Source organism: Maylandia zebra, linkage group LG4 (assembly GCF_041146795.1).
Source record: "Maylandia zebra isolate NMK-2024a linkage group LG4, Mzebra_GT3a, whole genome shotgun sequence".
NCBI classification, from domain to species: domain Eukaryota; kingdom Metazoa; phylum Chordata; class Actinopteri; order Cichliformes; family Cichlidae; genus Maylandia; species Maylandia zebra.
In genome coordinates this window covers 26,430,254-26,450,358 of record NC_135170.1, presented here as the reverse complement: position 1 = coordinate 26,450,358, position 20,105 = coordinate 26,430,254, and the positions used below count along the sequence as shown (strand labels likewise).

The following is a 20,105-nucleotide window of genomic DNA, read 5'->3' as shown; positions in this document are numbered from 1 at the left end:
GCTATGATTCATGTGGGAAAGTCCGGGGGACGCTCTCTATCAGGGAAGCACAGAATTCCCGGAGCTTGTAGCCTATAGAGGACTTTTTTTTACAATAACCGTCTTAGATAAGAACACGTCTTGAACAGAAGTAATTTTAACCAGTGCGGACTGTCAGGATGCAGCACAGTCTCCTGGCTGGTAGCGTGTGTGCTTCAGGCTACTGCCCCTTTAAGGCTTAGGATTTGGGAGTGACGCGGATACGAAAGCTAGTTTGTCCCCGTTTCCCTCGCTATGTAAAATATTTAGAAGAATCAGACTAACGACTGGCACACCTAATTAATTGCAGGATCATAATGTTGATGTATTGTGTGTGCTGAAGAGAGAATAAGCCGGAGAAGGTAGTGTTTACGACCGATCTATCACGTTGGGATTATACTTGCCAGGGCCGTCCTCCGAGCTGTTGGGATAACTTTGGAGAAGTTCTTTGTATTCGGGGTAGTCAGACAGCTTGGCCAACAAGCTGAACATGGATTGGGGCACAGAGCTTTGGGTGAGTCTATCATCTGCCTCGCTTCTGTCTCCTTTGATATTTTAATAGGTTGTCTGGGTGTCAGGTTTGCAGTGCAGTTTTTTAAGCATTGCGGGATGAGAAAGTGAAAAACGCTACACGACCTCCGGCGAGGAAGCCTACATGTATCCAGAAGCGGAGTAACTCGCCTGTGTGCACAGCTGTGCATTCAGGATTATACTAACATGTTTCCAGCCATTTCTTCAACTTTTAGTACGTAAAAAAGGATTAAGTTTACATACAAAACCATACAAGCACTTTTGGAAAATGAAGGATCCACGTTTTGCATATTATATATATTTTTACACCTTTTGTTTTATCATTTAGTCCCTCTCTTTCCTCCAAATCTAAGTATTAATTAATTAATTGGATCAAGTGACTATTTATAACCCAGATGACTCTTAAAAGTTGTCTGATATCAGCCTAAAAACACTATTTCACATCTAGAAAGGCCTTTAAACAGTGCAGAGGTGGGTTGTGCCCCGTGGGATGGTTCATTGTGTACAGTCTGGCACACCTTGCTTCCATAGAGATGAAATCAGATGCTGTGATTTGCCTTGCGAACAAGTTTCATGAGTAAATCCCTTAATGTGTCCATCTCAGTGCCATGATTCTTTTTTTATTCAACAAAGAGTGCATATTGAGAGAGATTTTTATTCCCATGTGCTGCGATGATTTGGTAAAATACTAGATTTGTATGAATTGTGTTTTACAGACTGCTAGGTAGCCAGCTGTAAGCCACTTCCTGGATGCAGCTGTAAAGGCAATGACATTATCCAGAATCCAGACAAAGCCTGTTGTTGCTCATGCACATTTTCAACAAACCTGAATATGTAAAATGGAGCACTGCAAAGATGAGCATAGTGAGGTTGTGACCTCATTACAATCTCCCCCTAGGCCTCTTCCCCAGTCCCTTTTCCATCCTATGTGCTGGTGCAACACAGCCTAATTAGTTTTGCCCTACTTTGATTGACTCAGAGAAATGTGGTACCCCAGGATTAATCAGAGGCTTTGTCTCTTTGTAAGGCTTTCCTGTTTTAGTGCATATAGTTGTTTCACTAGTTTTTAGGAAATCTCTCACAGGAAAGCGAACTGTTCTGCTTTCAGTCAATATAGATTTCATTAAAAAATCTCATTGTAGGCTATGTCTTCACCTGCCTGCTTGGACAAAGCCCTGCAGGCATAATTGGCTTTTTTTAATGTTTGGCTAGTTCCTCGGGCCAAATCAGCTCTATGACATCTGTCCCCTGATTGTCGTTAATCCAATGGCTATTTTAAGGCACTAGTTTACAGAGTACAAGATCATTGTCTGGGCATTAACTGTGATAGTGAGTGTTACCAGGGCACTCCTCAGAACTGCAGTAAGGCTGGTCTGGCCAGGCCTGGCCCCTCATTTTGAAGATGACAGGGTGACTCAAGGCTGAAATATCCAGCCAAGCATTGTAGGTTGGTGACTTTCAGGGTGCCTCCTTTAGAAATTGTGTGGCTTTTACTTGATGCCAGTTCTCTTTTGACATTATTTTGAGGACAGAGGTTTAGATGAGACCTGGGAGTTGAAGAACAAAGTAAACTGTCATACTTTTAACGCACCCCACATACATAAATCTGTGCAGTACAAAATAGGTTATGGCTCTCTATATTTGGAAGTTGTATAATTACCAGGGCAGAACTAGAAAATTTAGACTATCCTTCAAAACGATGAAATAAGAGGAGGATAAAGATTCTAGTCATGGCTCAAAGTATTCCTGAGGAAAGGAGCGATTACTCCATAAAAAATAACTATAGGTAAAGGCAAGTTAAAAGAACAAATAAAAAGCAGTCGTGCAAGCCACCAACATAACATTTGCTTTTAAAACAAAAACATGCTCATTTTAAAGTTGTTTTAGTCTTATGAAAATCAGTTCAGTACAAACTCTGCGGGGACTTGTATACATAACTTTGACTGTGGCTTTGAATGGTGTTTGAGAAGACACTGATTATATCTTTTCAAGTTGTTTTGATTTATTTTAAGATAGTTTTAATGGTTTTGCTTTTTAAGTGGGGAGTTCTTGTTCAGATTTAAGTTGTTATCTTGAGGTTTATAGATAACCAAATGTGACTTTTTCAGTATTTTACGAAACTGCTTACAAGAAATCTGGCATACTCTCTGTCCATCCATCTTCTTAGCCACTTGCTGGTTCAAGGTTGCAGGAGGTGCTGGAGCCCAAGGCAGTAGATGGAGTATACACTGGATAGGTTACCAGTCCATCACAGGGGAGATGGGTTGTTGTGTAGAATGTTGACTAAAAGGAGGTCACAATTTAAATATTTGTATTTTTGTGTTAATAGTCCAAAGACCACAGAGCAAAGGTTGAAACATTTGGATTATTTCAACACTGAACTTTTGAATTTTATGTTACCAACACCCATTAAAAATTAAAAAAATGTTTTCTGATTCACTTTCCTCAGGTGAAAAGTTTGAAGAATTCTTTAGATGAGCTCTATGAGCTCTGTTATCCAACCTCATTTCCAGAAAAAGTGGTTTAAAATGTTAAAGAAAAAACAGAATGTAATTTTTGGAACTTATAGAAACTGAATATTTACCCAGAAATGGTTTCAATCATTTATTTGAAATTATTCCTAACGTTGTGTTTTAGAGTGTGCCTGATGGAGCTGGCACTGAGATTTCTCACATCCATTTTTTTATTTTTTTTTTACTTTTATTTTTTTAGCGTGGAAACCCCTCCCACTCTTCTTCGGTCATGTCATTTATTCATAATTGCTTAAACTGATGTAGATGCTTTTTTTTTTTAGGGGTGATATTGCGGGACAGATGGGGTAGTGTGTATGTGAAGACTTTCTGGTAATACCGGTATACTCTTATTGATAACAAATAAGCCAAACATCTTTTTTTTTATTTATTTATTTATTTTTAATTGAAACAGATTTCTGATATAAGTTCAATTTTCCTGTTGGATCTATAAAACAGCCAGTTCACTAAAGGGTTTTCTTCATCAGTGTGAAAAATGTTGACCAAAAAAAGGGCTTAATCACAATTATTTTTAGCATCACACTTGAACATCCAACATCCAGACGACATAACTGAGATCATACAGCTTTACCAGATAAATATCCATTCACCTTATTAAAATATACCTGGTATACCTCAACTATTAAATAACCATTAAAGGATTGTCAGACCTTTAAACCTTTTGCTCTGCATTGCTTTATCTTGATATAGAAATGGTGACATTTCCTGGATCGATAATATTTTCCAACATTAATAAGTATCTGCAGTTGTATTTTCAATGGAAGTGTCTGGATGTTGGAATGGTACTCAGTATTGACAGGAATACTTCAAGTATAGTATTTTGAAATTTGACCATAAATACTGGATTAAGGACAAACCCACACAAAGAGGTTACACCTAGCACAGCTTGTAGTTTCTAACCTCCCCTTAAATCTCCACAGTAAGCAGTAAGCTTTTTGCACACTGTGCCACAGGCTGGTCGGCAGTCCACAAACTGAATATGCAAATAAAGGGCTTATCTATTCAAATGACCTGTTCCAGACTACAGAGGCAGACTACAACTTTCCAAGTCTTCATAATATGATGAGTACATCTGTCTTAGTGGTGAAACTAACAATCTAAAAAATAAACCAATCAGAGTGATTAATTTGTAATTGTAATATGTCGGAAGTAACCTGCCTACAAGTCGAAGGGACTGCATTAATGCATTTTGACTAACCAGCTGTTGTCCAGTCTTGGACATTATTTAAAGCCTCTGATCATCTCTCTTGGGGGCTACCAATGCCTGATTTATGCTTCAGTGGGAAGTCTACATCGTAACTGGAAACCCCTTTTAACCCTATGCCGTAACCTGATTTGCACCTCTTGAGAAATGTCATTGCACGTCGGGTTGACACAGCCTGCAGTGACTTGAGTGGCGTGGAATGTTGTGGATAAGAGGGGTTTCCAGTTACATCGTAAGTTAGGATGCTTCCTGCAGAAGACTAAATCAAGCTTATGAGTTTGAAAACAGCATTAGGTCAGGCCTCAGGACTAAGTTGAATGGGTGCTAACAGGTATTGTAAGCTCATAACTTACTGTGCTTTTTAGTTCGTACACATGTAGTTATTCCTACAAGTTCCCGACTGAATAATATGGCTTTCAGTTGTGTTATTATTCCTGTTGCCTCTAGCTTCTTGGTTACTTCACGTGTAAACAGATTTTGATAGACGTGAGCTAATATATTTACCAAATAAGTGTCTTGGGCGTGACATTTATAAGTGGCAGTGGCTGACTTTTATCTCTTGTGTCATAAAAACTTGGTGCTTGGTAAATGTTCAGAGATGGTGTAATGAGGTCTATTTTACTTCAGTTCCCAAAATGGGGAGGAAATGTCAGCAAAAACTAAAAAGAAAAATGCTATTTTAAACATGAGTTGAATTTTGTAATTGGTGTATTCCTGGTATTTGGTTTGCACTTTGACACATCTCCAGTTATGAATCTAACTGGGGCCTGATGGAGGAATCACTCATTTAGGGCGATTTGGTTTTAAGTGGCTGGTACGAGTAATTTAGGAGAAATTGTCACATGCGCTAACTTTGTGATCCAGGAATCATGTGAGGCTAGTTTACTGTTATCCAAAAACTGTGTGGTAAATCATAATATGCTGCAAATCCAAATGTATTCATATAGTAAAAGAATTATTATTACTGCACTCTACTCCACATCAATAATCTTTCATTTTAAATCATGCAGAAATTGTCATCGCTTACCTTTAAGTGGGAAACATTTTCAGCAATACACTAATCCTGCCTACTTCACTCCTTTTCTCTACTACAGTTACACAATTATTGACCCTTAATTAAAACCCCCAAAGTGCCTACTGGCTAGGCATTATTGTAGCGCTGGATTGCAGGCCTTACTCTTAACTTTGAACTGTGTACTGTAGTTAGGTTAAATGCCATCTCATTTATGTGGACTTTAACTCTTTTGTTTCACCTGAAGAGCGGGAAGGGTGTAGAATAACGTGGCTCAACACGTCAGGAATCCCCTTTCAACATGCCTCCGCTTCAAGTCTTCAGCATTGTTTCTCACTCTTAGTAGGCTTGTCAGAGCTTGAAGGTGTTTTAAAGAAAGCAGTGAAAGAGGAACAGAAACCATATATGCCTCAGTCATACTGCATAATGATGAGGAGAAGTCAGCAAATTCGGCTGTAAATGGAACTGGCATGAAAAAAATTTTTTCTAAGGAATCGGGCGTCACGTTGCTATTCACTCCACACAGTCTGACCACATAAGGAAGAGAAAAGCACCTCCTTCTTTAATGCCTGAGAAGCATGACCTCTGTGTCCTTCTGACAGTTCTCTCCCCCTCGTAAGAAAAACGCAGGTCCCCCATGATTTAAAGCCTAGCGGAAGTTAAGAAACGGTTGCCAATATCTTGTGCACATGTGGCGAGCATTCTTGGGACCTAGCATGCGAGAACAAACCTTGATGTGTTTTTGTTTTATTCCCCCCTGCTTAAGATGTAATTTGGTGACCTCAAAGTCCACCAGTGCAACATCCCGGTCATTACCTAGAATTCAACACATGTTTGGTATTTCACTGTGTTTTGTCTTTTCCTTATTTGTGTTGTGCTCCTTCCACCAGGACCAATATGACATCATTGAAAAGCACACACAGTCTGGCCTGGAGCTGGTAGAGAAGTATGTGAAATTTGCGAAGGAGAGGACAGAGATTGAGCAAAACTATGCCAAACAACTGAGGTAGGCCTGTTTTTGTTTTTTCTCTCTCCTCCTCTGTTTTTCACGTTGTTGTTGCCCAACTGCCACAAAGAATTGTGTACAAGTGTGTTGCTCAAAGCAGCTTGCAGCATATGTGTCCTTTTGTGTTTGCATGGGTGCCTGTTAAAAGGCTGTTTATGAAATGCTTGTTGGTCTTATGACCACTGCGGGACTGAATCTAACTTGTGTGTGAAACACTAGCTCGATTCTCCAGCTGTAGCTTGTTGTCCCTGTATCTTTCTCCTCTCTCTCTCCTGTGGCCTTTCTTACATAGTCCTTCCTCTCCCGGTTGTTTCCCAGTTTGTAGGCCCCCATCTGTTGTAGTGCTGAGCTTTGCTGGAAAGGAGAGGAAGCGGGAGCAGACTGGCGCATGATAGACAGGAAGTGGTCAGAAGGAGAGTGAAAGGAGGAAGAACAGCTATTTAAATATGTTCATAGTGGACTGCTGTTGTTGATCCTATGGTGTGGAAACAAATCAAATGGTTACATAAGAACATTTTAAGTCAGCGAGTTGTCTTCTATTGCCATCTGCCGTTTCAGCCCTTTCCCCATTTCAGATTGTTAATGATCTGTCACTGTTCACAGGAACCTTTCAAAGAAGTATAACCAAAAACGAAGCAGCAAAGATGAGCCTGAATGCAGGTGAGTTGTTGTTGGTTATGTTGCAGGATTGTTCTTATAGAAGAGCTCCCTTATTTATATTTATATGTTTTTATTTGTGGTATCTACTAGGATATCTTTGCATTATCTATAGTTAAAAATAATCCTGGACTTTGGTGCAGCCCCTAAGTTCATTTGCTATCTGAAACTAAAGGTTTTCCCTTCATTTCCCCCTGTTATCCAAGCAGTTAGTTGGTGTTGTTATCCACGCAGTAGTGCATTGCTGTTTTCGTTGCCATTTAAATTCCTTTAGAAGGAAGCAGGAATAAGGAAGCTATAAACTTCTTATCGTGCCGTGGTCCACTGCAAACTTCTCTTTTAACCTGTCTGTTTGTCATCTTATCAGCTGCCTCATCACAGTGTCATTCTTTCTCCACCCTTTCCTTTCTCCACCTCTTTAAATAATAGGTTGTCCAGCTACCAGGCATTTTTGGACATCCTGACAGAGATGAACGATTATGCGGGGCAGAGAGAGCTAATTGCAGAGAACTTGATGATGAACATTTGCATCGATCTTACCAAGTACCTGCAAGATTTTAAGCAGGAACGAAAGACGGTGAGCTCGATATGAAATGGATGAGGGTTAGAGTCTTTAAAGTTCTAATCTGTGGCAACAAAGAGAATCTGTGATGTTTTCATTTTAGTTGGTCTCGTTTCCCACAGTCCCATTCATACCACTCTTTACCTGCAGATGGTTAACTGTCTTGTACTAGGCCACTTTTGTTTCACTTCCATGCTGTTTTAACAGTTTTGTTGTTTACTTCCTGGTTTGAGTCATACTGTGTGACACTGGAAGCCCCCGTTATGTAAATGACGTAAATGAAAACACCTAGAACTCACTGTGTATGTGCCTATTACACCATAGTCGTCAACATTCTGACAACATGCCAAATGGGGTTTTTCTTTAGAATATACAACAAACAGTGATAAGGAGGAGTGGAGATGCAGAGATCTTACTGCTGTGGCAGGAAAGAAGCCTCACTTAGAGTCTCCTGAGGGAGGCATGGTCTGAGTGGTGGTGTGCCATTTCTCTGAGGAATGCTTTGGCTTTTTCCTGATAGAACAGAGCAGCCATGTACAGGCTTCTACTGAAGACGTGATGTCTCAAACAGACACACTGGTATTTGTTTTCTTGTCTGTTGTGCTGTGTGGCTTTAGGCAGTCATTGTTTATTTTGTCTGCCCCTGCACATGGCTGTCTCTCTTTTTGTCATCTGACCCTCCTCTCACTCTATTTTTATGGATGTCTGCAGTATCTGATGGATGCCAAGAAGGCCCAGCAGAGTTTGGAGAGCACCTACAAGCAGCTTGACAGTGTAAGTTTACTCTTAGAATTTAAAGGTTGATGAACACAGCACACAAGTCATTTCTACAATGCATGTTAACATTTAAAGTACCACCAAAAAAAAAGAAAAAAAAAGATTTCTCTATAACCAAAACTGGAATGTTTGACTTGAGTGCAAAAAATGAAAGATAAAGTGAATGGTTCTAGATTCTGTGTGCTCAGTCAGGTGACTACATTTGTCTATAGTAAAATCAGATGAACAGAGTGGAAAGCAAGCCTACTTTTGAATCTCCACTGCTGTGCTGCATACTGGACAAACTGGTATGCAGCACTGACATCATAAATTAAAGCATATTTTTTTTCAAGTACCACTATAAAGGTGAAAAGTAAAAACACGCTACTGTGGCATTTCAAGAAACTGTGTACTATTATTACATTGGTCACTGGACAAGCTGTGCTGGCATTGAGAGGGAACCCATGTAAACCAACACTGAATGGTCCAAAACTACCAGCAGCACATTCAGGGCAGCGAGGTCCAGTTCAGTGACTTGAATTAATGCATGTGAGGCCTAGCAGTGGCATATTGCGAAAGGTTACCAAGCAGCCTGTTGAGGACTTCCTGTACCAAACAGATCTTTATTGCAGATGAATTCATTGTTTTGTTTTTGGTTTTTTGTGTTTTATTTCTTTTTCGTGATACACTCACTGACCACTTTATTAGTTCCCCTTTTCTAGTTTGGATTAATCTTTCCCCTCGGAACGGACTTCCCCTCAGAAGTCTTTTGGGAATAGATTAAACAAGGAGCTGGAGACATTCTTAAGAAATTATGGTCCTTATTGACATGATAGCATCACATAGTTGATTTGTCAGCTGCGCAATCATAATACAAATCTCCCATTTCACCACATCCCAAAATGCTCCGTTGGATTGACATCCTGGTGTCTGTGATTGAGATAATTGAGGCTTTGTGAGATAGCGAGTCACCCTACTAGAAGCAGCCATCTCGACATGGGCACACTGTGGTCAGTTACAATACTCAGGTAGGCTGTGGTGTTTGAATGGTGCCATAGTGCTAATTGTACTCAGTTGGTACTAAGGGTGCTGAATAGCAGTCTCAGTTTCCTGTTTGTAGCTGACAAGAGTGATAACCGGTGTGGTTTTCTATTTCTGTACTCCGTCAGCTCCAAGCTTTGACATGCTGTGCATTCCGGGAAGCTTTTCTCTGTGCTTTGGTGATCATTTCAGTTACTTGCCTGCCTATCAACCCGAAGCAGTCTGGCCATTCTACTCTGACCTCTGGCATCAACAAGGCATTTTGGCCCAGGGAACTACTGCTCACTGGCTATTTTTCTCTTTTTCTTTCTTTTTTTGGATCTTTCTTTGTAAACACCAGAGATACTTGTGTGAGGGGAAAACCCCAGTAGATCAGCATTTTCTGAAATACTCAAACCAGTCTATTTGGCACCAACAACCACGCCACGTTCAAAGTCACTTAAATCACCTCTCTTCCCCATTGTGCTTTGACCTTCACCAGGCCATCACGATCATGCCTGAATGCACTGAATTGCTGCCATGTGACCAACTGATAATTGTGTTAAAGAGCAGTTAAATGTGTGTACCTTATTTACATTTTACTTGTAGCTGTAAACCAATATAAAGGCGCACTTGTGTAATACAAAATAAAATTGAAGTAATGTGTTAAAGTAGGTCAGAGGGCCAGAATCTTAAGTATTACAGAGATACAATTTTTTGGTAATACCGCCTCGCACTACAAGACCTGTTTTCCGTCAAACCTGCCATGTCCTTTGCTTAAAGTTGTGTAACCTCTTAAGAGTTAATTCTTTACTAAATGAACTGAATGTAATGTTCTTGCTTTTCTTTCTGTTTCTTTCCTCCATCCACACCAGAGTAAGAAGCGCTTTGAGAGAGAGTGGAGAGAAGCAGAGCGTGCAGCACAGTATGCAGAAAAGACAGATCAAGACATCAATGCCACAAAAGCTGATGTTGAAAAAGTAAACGGGAAACATGTTGAATATCCATATCCTATTTGACATCGTCCAAAGTAATACTAGATGCGCTTTGTTAACCTGTTTTTATTTGTGCATGATTTCAGGCCAAACAGCAAGCTCACATGAGAGCACACGTAGCAGACGAGTGTAAGAACGACTATGCTGCTCAGCTCCAGAAATACAACAAAGAACAGAACCAATTCTATTTTAGTGACATGCCTCTCATTTTCAATGTAAGTCAATTATCTATTGCAAAATGACCACCTACCACCATCATTATTTTCGGTTTTAGTAGAAATTCTACTGGTAACGCGTATTAGTTATTATGAATGAATCAGAAATTTAAAAAATGATGTATGTCAAAGTTATGCTTTAAAGCTATTTGAAAATCATAAACAGCTACAGCTTGTTTATTTTGTTTCAGATAAATATGTATATGATTTCAATATTTTAGTATAAACCTGATCTTTCCTTTTTTAAAATACACATTTTTAGCTGCTATCTATTGTGCTTTGTTTTATCTCTAATAATGGCATTGTTTGTAAATAACTGTTAATTTGTATTCACTAGAAATTGCAGGATTTGGATGAGAGGCGAATACAGAAGTTGGCACAAGGCTACGTCTTGTTCTCAGACACAGAGAAGCATGTGATGCCCATCATTGGCAAGTGCCTGGAAGGCATTACTAAAGCCGGAACTAATGTTAATGAGAAGAATGTGAGTGGATCTCGGAAAAAAAAAAAAGGAGAAAAGAACGGATATTAATGTGAAGCATGGCTTTGTACAGCTAATTCGTTTTAGCCTTAAATCTGCTTGACGATAGCTCTTAATTGCTCTTATCCATAATTGCATTTAATGCAGGACTCCATGATTGTAATAGAGCAGAATAAGTCGGGCTTTGAGCGTCCGGGAGATTTGGAGTTTGAGGACTACAGTCAGGGGATCAATCGAGCCTCTTCGGACAGTAGCCTCGGTACACCTAAAGTCTCCGTTGACCCATGGAAGAAGAAGACCAATAACTTTTGGCTTTTCAGCAAGCGAAGTAAGGTAGGAGATTTTACTATAGAGTGCAACATTAGGCTAATTTAGCCTAATGACATGGACTCACACTCACACAGATGTCCTTTATTGTACTTTTTGAAATTTTTCAATGAATCAGTGAGTCTTCAGGTTGGCAATCAGGCAGATTAGTGTGTGACTCCTTGCATGGCAGAGCCAGGAAATCCCCTACAGAGAGCACCCCTGGTGGACCTGTGGTTGCAGCTGCACACACTTGCAACACACACATACACACCCTTCTTACCTTTAATGCTCAGAATAATATTGCATGACCCTCTGCCACTGAGTTATATGGGAACTCTCACACACCCCAACACTTCTGGAAAAGGTCTTTTGCATGACTCTATGACTGGCTGTCAGCGTATAAACCTCGTCCACGCACACCCTCCCTATCCCTGGTTTCCAATAGGTCAACTAGCAGGCAGCATTCTGCTGTGCTTGTGCTTTCATCAGCACGGGACCCAAACAACATTGAATTTTTCTCTATAGGCATCCACAAACACACTGCTTCTATTATACTGTGCAGAACCTGCCATTATGTGTTGCATCACAATAAAATCTTTGTGCCAACTTCAGAATGATACCACATTTTGTAGGTAAAAAAAAACCCCCGACCAGTTACAGTCGCACGTTTATGACCTGAATGTTTTCATTGACATTTATGTTCTTGCGTATGACTTTGTGTTTGGAGCAAGAGAGCTGCGCTACATTGTAAATCTTATCTCAATGGAGCACTTTTGCTATGGTCCAAAATTAAGCCGGCGATATGAGTGGCTGACCACTAACAAGCTAATGGTCCCCCACCTCCAGTCCTAGCTCTAAATGATCCCTTCTTTCTTCCCTGCAGTGTTTGCTTGTTCAGCACCCCTCTACTCTCTGCATGTCTTACTGGCTGTGCACTTTTCCCGCTCTGTGTATGTGTGTGGCACAGTGCTCTGTGTCATCAGTCATGCTCTCCCAATTAGGACTCGGCCGTGTGAATAGGAGGCTGAATATATCGGCTTGAGTGAGCTCTTGGTTTATGTCTAGCTCCTAAACATTCCCGTTCTTAACTCCTCTCCTGTATTTAGGCCCCCGTAACCCTGAAGAAAAGCGGCACCTACTCGGTAGATGTTCATATAATAACAATGTACTTCTAGCTCACCGTATTTACACAAGAAACTGTGTGTGGTTCTCTTAGACGTTCATTATTGGAGACTAGAAGCCATCAGCCTCCTGTGTAATTTAGCTAATAGACCCCCACCCACCTTACTACATTTATGTACACCTCAGCGTCTAGTTCACCCAGACATGTTTGCAGTTTAACCTCTTTCTAATAGGTCACAGAGGGCACTCATTAGGCGCCCCCCCCCCAAAAAAAAAATCTATGTGCAGAATCCCACTGCGGTAATTAAGCAGGCTATTTATAGCTACTGTTCTGGTATGTGAGTTGATATTTTCTGTCTATATAGGTCAGACTTCTAATAGTGCTGGTTAAACTTTAAACATATTTAGTTGCGAATCAAACATTTTTCTTAGTTATTTTGTGATGAGACGAAATTCTATTTTCAGTGTAACTGAATTACAGCCAAATTGGAAAAACACATTGACCACTGTCTATAGATACTCAGCAAGCCAGTAACCATAGCCTATTGGGTGTATTGAGAGAAATCATATCCAGTCCATAGTTAGAAACCTCGGTCTTGTTATTGTTAGCATTGAAACTGGGTAGTAAATATGTTGTTATTATGAATGATTATATTACTGCTATTACTAATAAACAATTAAAGCTGTAAAAAATGCAAAGTAATTTAACCTCGCAGGCTTTCTTCAGCCAGTTCCTCACTGGAGCTCAGGCTGCCCATCAGCTGGGCTTGAACTTGGCTGCAGGGTTGCTGTGGCACCAATGTGGGAGCTGTGGTTGGTTGTTTTGCTGTGTAATCTTAGTGTTTTGGGATTTATTTATTTTTTTGTAATTATTACTTGATGTTTGTGTTTATGAGAGTGTTTTTTGCTTTCATGCTTATTGGGCTCATGTGCTGGGTTGGCTTCAGTGTTGTCTTCCTTGCTTTGTGGTGTGCTTTAAGGTGTTGACGGTGTCTTTTTCTTTCCCTTGTCATCTTGTTGTTCTTGTCTTCCCCTTCTTCTTTTCAATTATTCTTCCCTCCTCCTTCCCCAATACACCAATCTATGTCTGTATACCTTATCTTATCTTGGGTGCTGGTACTTTGCTCATTTCCCACACCAGCTGTCCTCTCCAGTGCTCGCTCCTTTCTCCACTCCCCCTGCCCCTTCACCTAACGGACCCCCTTCCCCCAAGTTTGGCCGGGACCCCCTGTCGTACTGTTTGAAGGAGATCAATAAGACAGTCAAACCCAGAATCTCTTCCTTCCGGACACTCAGGAGATCGGTGAGTCACCACAGAAGACGGTTCGGGTGCCAGGAGACGTTCACTCATAAGGGCTTACACATCATCCTGTGTTCATGCCTCTGCAAGAGTCACTGAATTCCTGTAATGAATAATTTGATTTATATTTTTAGGACATGAACATGCTGTATTAAACTTAGTCTGATTTTTAATGTTTATGTATATAAAAATGTAATTAAAATTCATTTCAAGGTAAAAAGTAAAAAGCAAGAAACCCACTTTAAGGTTATTTCACCATTTTTATGTACACATGCTCTTTCTTTTTTCCCCCTCAGAAGTTTACTCCAGAGAGGATAATGGTAATACAGGAAACAAAGCTGGGGTGTGGAGGTGTTTGACTCGTAAAAAGTAGCCACCTTTTCTTTACAATGGCTCGTTTCATTGTAATTTCCCTTCACATTCATTGTAAATTCTCTGTAGTTTCCCTTCTCAACCAGCAGAAAGTTATGAAGTTTCCAGCAGGAACTTCATGAGTTTCTGCTGGTTTTTGCCCTAAACGGCCTCAATATGCCGCATCCTGCATAAGGTAATGTGGTCTAGGACTTGTCCTCTTAAGCCTGTATTGAAGAGGTGGCCACCTGGTGGTGGAGGAAGGGAGGAATGCTTGGTGGCACATAGAAACACTGAGCAATCAGTAACCCTGTTTTCCGAATAGCCCCAATCGTGCACTTTTCTGTGTCACACATGTAAATCAAGACTATTTTTTTTTTAATGTGAAGATGATAAGAGATGGGACTGTACGAAGTTATTGGAATGCGGTTATTGGTCCATGGGTGATGGTTTTGTGTTCAGCTCACTGATGTTCTGTACTTCATTGGCTTTATGCCAGTTCAAAACCGAACAAACATGAAACTCAAAGAGCTGAAATGGTTTTTAGTTTGACGTCTCCTGAGCTGAACACAAACCACAGGCTTCCTCTGCAGTTGTCCAGTTCTCACACCACGGTAACTGTCATTATGAAAGTGTAAGAAGACATTCAGTGCTAACACCCCCCCCCCCCCCCCCCCCCCTTCCTGTACCCTCTTGCAGCCTACAGTGACAGAGGACTTTGCCCACCTCCCTCCGGAGCAGCGCAGAAAAAGGTTACAACAGAAACTGGATGAAATCTGCAAAGAGTTGCAAAAGGAAGTTGATCAGAGGTGTGTGTCTATTAGACAGACATGTGCGGATCCTTCTGTGTATTAATAACCATCTCTGTTAGAACTTCTCCACTGGGAAAGTGGATATAATATCCATGCAGAGTACACAACTGTGCCGTGTCTCTGTGTGTTTATCCACTCCTGAGGTCTGCAGGGAACTGATTTCTACTGAAAGTCACTTTCCCTCTTCTTCCTTTGTTCCCCTCTCTCTGTCTATCGCTCTCTTTTTTTTCTCTCTTTTCAGTGAAGCGCTGGGAAAGATGAAAGATGTTTATGAGAAAAATCCTCAAATGGGAGACCCCGCCAGCCTGGCATCCCAAATCAACCAGACATCCCAGAATATAGAGCGGCTCAGAGGAGAGCAGAGCAAATATGAGGTAATCTAGCTCTCTGCTGCTGTCAAATGATGTGACCCATATATGTTATTTCTAATAAACTATTAGGTCAATAGGTTTCCAGCCTTTTCTTCTAACCAATTAAAAGTTTTTAAAGCATGTAGTCACACAAATGGTAGAATAATGGATTGATGGAAATTTCTGCTTTTTTTGGGGGGACCGTTCTCTTGAGTAGACATGGCTTGCTGAAGCTGGAGGTCGAGGAGACACGCTGCGCTATAAAGCCCACTCATTTAACAATAATGGAGCTAATGATGTACACAGGTAGGATTACATTTTGCTTGTAGACATTACTTTAAAACACAGGCTTGTTGTCTACTCTGTACAGGAAGCCTGTCTATTTTCTTTCCAGCCCTGATGGAGCTTACTCCGATGAAAGCACTCCTGATCCTTCCCAAGCCATTTATGCTGAGTTTGATGATGACTTTGAGGATGAAGACCTAGCTGCTCCTATCGGGAAATGCACAGCCATGTACAACTTCCCTGGTATGTAATACACTCATTATTATTTATTTATTTTTTTAACTAATGGACTCATTGACTTATTGTTGTTGTTCAAAATGAGGCATAGTGAGTCGATGCTGTATGCTAGGATGTGTGATTACAAGAGTTGCATTCCTAAAAAGCTGAGTTATGGAAATATTATTTCTCACTGTTTAGTAAGAACCACTACAGTCTAAGATTTTTATTCTCCTGCGAGGTGTACTTTACAACCCATTTTCAATAAATGTTGGGATGTTTTGTAAAACGCAAATAAAACAAAATGCAGTGGTTTGCAAATCTCATAAACCCATATTTTATTCACAACAGAATAGAGAAAGCATATAATATGTTTAAACTGAGAAAATTATCATTTTAAAAAGTTATTTTGAATTTGATGGCACCTAAACGTTGGAGCTGAGCTAAGTTTAGCACTGTGTAGCGTCACATCTTCTTTTAACAACAGTGTCTGTAAGAATCGGGGAACTTGAGAGTGTAGTTGCTGGACTTTTGTCTCCTGTTATTGTCTGCTGTTCAATAATCCCGGGTTGTCTTGGTCATATTTTTCCGACTGTAGGCATCACAGTTGAACATCCAGACTCTTCTACTACAAAGTTACGCCGTTGTAGTAGATGTCCTTTAAAATTGTCTTGCATCATCTCGCAAGGATGTCTTTTTTTTTTTTTTTTTTTTTTTTTTTTAAATACTCAATCATGTTAGTGACCTTTTGCCAAATAACCTAATCAGTTACCAAATGTTCTTTTTAAATATGACTTTACACCCTTTTTTGCTCCCTCTGTCTTGTGAATAAAATATGGATCTGTGAGATTTTCAAAACCTTGCATTCTGTTTGTTTTTACATTTAACACAGCATCCTAAGTTTTTATTTTTTTATTTTTAGAATTTGGTTGTAATATTTGTGCTCTGTTCTGAGATGTCTCCAGACTTCCATGTTCATATATGGAAAATTGGAGGCAACAAGAACAGCAGAAAGGCTCGCTTAGTGAAGAAAGCGAGCCTTAATGACAGCAGACATGACACCGATTAAGTCAGAAACGACATGAAAGAAGAATATGAGGTGGATGTGGTTTGCAAAGTGTTTTTTGTTCTTTCTTTTTTTTTTTTTTTTTTTTTTTTTTTTTTTTTTTTTTTTGTAAATCTAACTGCATGTGTGAAGGGTATCAGGTGAGCTGTCAGCTGATCTGCCCACCCTACCCACCCATAGTCAGTCAACACTGGAAAATAACCTGAAGCTGAACGTCCTCAATACAAAAGAACTTATAATGAGACACAGACAGGTCCACTTCCCTCTCTTTATAAATAGAGAACGGGTGGAATTGGACTCCACCTTCAGGTTTCTGGTCACCCACATCTCCGCTGATCTCACCTGGACCCACAACACCAACGGCCTGGTAAAGAAGGCCCGACAGTAGTTGCACTTCCTCCATGTCCTGAGAAAGAATAACCTGGACCAGAAGCTGGTACTGGCCTTCTACCGCTCCTCAGTGGAGAGCATGCTCTCCTACTGCCTGGGTGTTTGGTACGCAGGGGCCACTACTGAGAACAGGAAGGCTGCACCGAGGATAATTAACACTGGCCCAAAAAAATAATTGACTGCCCTCTGCCAACACTGGAGGCCATCGCCAGATCCGTCTATCTCAGAAAAACCTTTGTCATCACAGGTGACCCTTTGCACCCTACTGCCCTCTGGTCAGCGCCTCAGGTCAATCAGGTCCCACACCTCCAGAGTCACGAACGGCTTCTTCCCCTGGGCCATTCAGACTGTCAATAAACAATATTGCCCCCACCCCTGCCCACCCACCTCACCAATCTCAGCCATGGTCAGAGTAACCCCCATCACTCTGGCTTTTAGTCTTTTCTTTGCACTACTTCCAAGCACTTTGCAACTATTTTGTTTTCCAATGTGTGCATTTCTCTTATTTTTTTCGAATATATTTCTCCTGTTTGCTATTTATTCCTGCTGTCTACTGTTTATATTTCATTCCAGCACAGTTGGTGTGGCACACCCACAATTTTGTTGTACATGTACAATGACAATTTTATTCTAAGTTTTCATTATGGCTACAGAATGTTATATGACAGTAAAATTATAGTGCTGGCTTGGCTTTTGAAATTCTACCTGTAGGTTGTAGCATAATTATACCACAAAATAAGAAGTCAGTCATAAAATTATGAATCCATTTTTTTCCCCTCTGATTTGACTGAGCAAGGTTTGTGTCAGCACATCGGTATATGAAATTATTTGTAGCCTGTTTTTCTTTTTCAGGTGCCAGTGAAGGGACCATCGCTATGCAGGAAGGGGAGGTGCTGGCTGTGGTAGAGGAGGACAAAGGGGATGGTTGGACCCGTGTCCGTAGGAACAATGGAGATGAAGGCTACATACCTACATCTTATGTTACCATCACTCTAAATAAGTGAAACACTTAACATTTAAAAAAAAAAAAAAACTGTATGCAATTCTTCCTATTGGACTGATCATAAAGAAGACAGCACTAATGGACAAGACTACCAGAAATATGCAGATGACGTGTTTTGACTGAAAGAGGTGCACCATATAAGAAGAAGAAGAAGAATGGTGCTACCAGTGTGCTCATCATGGCTTCAATGACATTTTTTCCCCATCCCAGTTACCTAAGCCACCTGAACCACTAAGACATTTTATTTTCTAGTCTTGCATCACAATATACAGTTGTCATTTTTGTTGTTGTTGTTTTTTAAAAGTCATTTTCAGGCACCATTAATAGTACAAGTGCTTGTCTCATTCCACAGACTAGTGAGGCATTAGTTTCTGAGTGTGAGAGGAAGGAGGAGGAGTGCTGCTGCCATCTTTACACTGGGTGTTAACACCATTAATATTTAGGAGGAAGTTACTTCTCCTGTTTACCTTTTCAGTTAAAAACCTGACCTCCTATGGCTCATTGCAGTCTGCTCCACTGCGAGTTTTTATTTGCTTCAAGCATGTCACTCTCTACCCTCGATAGTGCTTGAGTGTCACCGGGTGGTGAATTTCATTTGTGGGAGAATACTTACTTTTAGTTTTTAGCTGTGTGTAGCACCAGAAGTTGAGAACGGCTCTCCCATCATAGCAGATTCAAACAACCATACAAACACTTTAATGTTCAGACAATCACAGTCATATCATTCTCACTTAAGTTAATTTCAGACCTTTAGCAGTAATAAGGATATGCAGGACCTATTCTTTTCTCATGGTTACATCCTGAAATTATAGAGAAAAATAATTTATTGCAGATGCGCAAACGTTCATGTTTGAAAGAAGTTGTACTTTGTATTAAGGATGTTTTCATGTTCTTCTTTTTTGCTTGCACACATAGTGGACAGTTTGTAGCCACAAAAGGGAGTAAATAAAATGTATTTCATTAAGACTATTGTATTTATGTAATAAGTAATATATATTTTTAGCTATTGCAACACCACTATTGTCTTATTAGCGATTTTAACCATTCAAATAAAAAATAAAAAAAATCGTACTTTTTAGAGAGAAAACTGAAAGCTAATTTTATGGCCGATAATGTTGCTTTTTCACACTTTAATTTGTCATACAATGTCTTTTTTATGTTGTCATGAAGCCAGCTAGCAGCATTACTTATCCAAGTAACTGCTTATGTGTCTTTGGTGCCTTTCTGGTTAAAAGCAATGTGTATATACCATTTTTGCATATAAAGTATTTTCTCTCTCTCTCTTTTTTTCAAGATTTAATAAATGTTAAGCACATTTCAGAGTTTGAAGTGGTTATGTCATTTCTGAAGTTGGAGAAAAAAATAAAACATATCTGGTCATATAAGATAATATTTTTCTTTTTTATCTAATAACAAGGCAATCCATCTACATGGATGACCTAGAAAAATCTGAATTATATATAATGTAACAATTATAGGAATTTAGCTGCATTTTCTTAGGAATAAAAATTGAGATGGTGTTGCAACAAACTACAAAAGACAAAATCCCAATACCTGCTTTAAGAAATAAGGCCCAGAATGCATTGATATGTCTCACACTCTTAACTGATTACATGCAGCTCATTCTCAGTAGGTGGCATTGTTGCATCATTTCTTAAGTGATGCAACTTGTGTCATAGACCTGCCATCTACTCTCTTCTGCATAATTATGTTTTCAATATAGGCCATGCATTTGCATACCTGATTAAATTGCACTGGCTTCAAAAACCATAATGTTTATAATGACTAATTAAATAACCCAAAATTGGCATGTGCCCCACTTTCGTATCACCTCATCCACAATACCACACAAGTGAAGTGAAATGCAATGAATGTGAATTTAGTTAAAAACAAGGTTTAAATGAATAATACAT

At 39.9% G+C, this 20,105-nt stretch overlaps 1 protein-coding gene across 5 annotated transcripts; it reads left to right on the top strand.

The window, feature by feature from the left end:
• On the top strand, positions 1 to 19,517 carry trip10a (thyroid hormone receptor interactor 10a). 5 transcript variants are annotated; one of them, XM_004552116.5, is made up of 16 exons: positions 1 to 532; positions 6,187 to 6,302; positions 6,906 to 6,962; positions 7,389 to 7,536; positions 8,233 to 8,295; positions 10,173 to 10,277; positions 10,379 to 10,507; positions 10,845 to 10,991; positions 11,136 to 11,321; positions 13,561 to 13,722; positions 14,016 to 14,039; positions 14,770 to 14,879; positions 15,124 to 15,256; positions 15,450 to 15,538; positions 15,627 to 15,760; positions 18,042 to 19,517. In XM_004552116.5, exons 1-16 carry the CDS (start codon positions 509 to 511, stop codon positions 18,191 to 18,193), a joined length of 1,779 nt encoding a protein of 592 aa, XP_004552173.1. In that variant the 5' UTR covers positions 1 to 508; the 3' UTR covers positions 18,194 to 19,517. The 5 variants fall into 5 exon arrangements, with proteins under 5 accessions (XP_004552173.1, XP_004552174.1, XP_004552175.1 ...); XM_004552117.5 differs by lacking the exon at positions 14,016 to 14,039 and having other exon boundaries at positions 2 to 532; XM_004552118.5 differs by lacking the exon at positions 13,561 to 13,722 and having other exon boundaries at positions 3 to 532.
• The last annotated feature ends 588 nt before the right edge of the window (positions 19,518 to 20,105 follow it).

Excerpts from the sequence above, each read along its gene's own strand:
- trip10a (XM_004552116.5), top strand. The coding sequence starts at position 509 with ATGGATTGGGGCACAGAGCTTTGG. Across the intron at positions 10,992-11,135 it reads CTAATGTTAATGAGAAGAAT|GACTCCATGATTGTAATAGA; the intron begins GTGAGTGGATCT and ends CATTTAATGCAG. Across the intron at positions 15,257-15,449 it reads GAGAGCAGAGCAAATATGAG|ACATGGCTTGCTGAAGCTGG; the intron begins GTAATCTAGCTC and ends TCTCTTGAGTAG.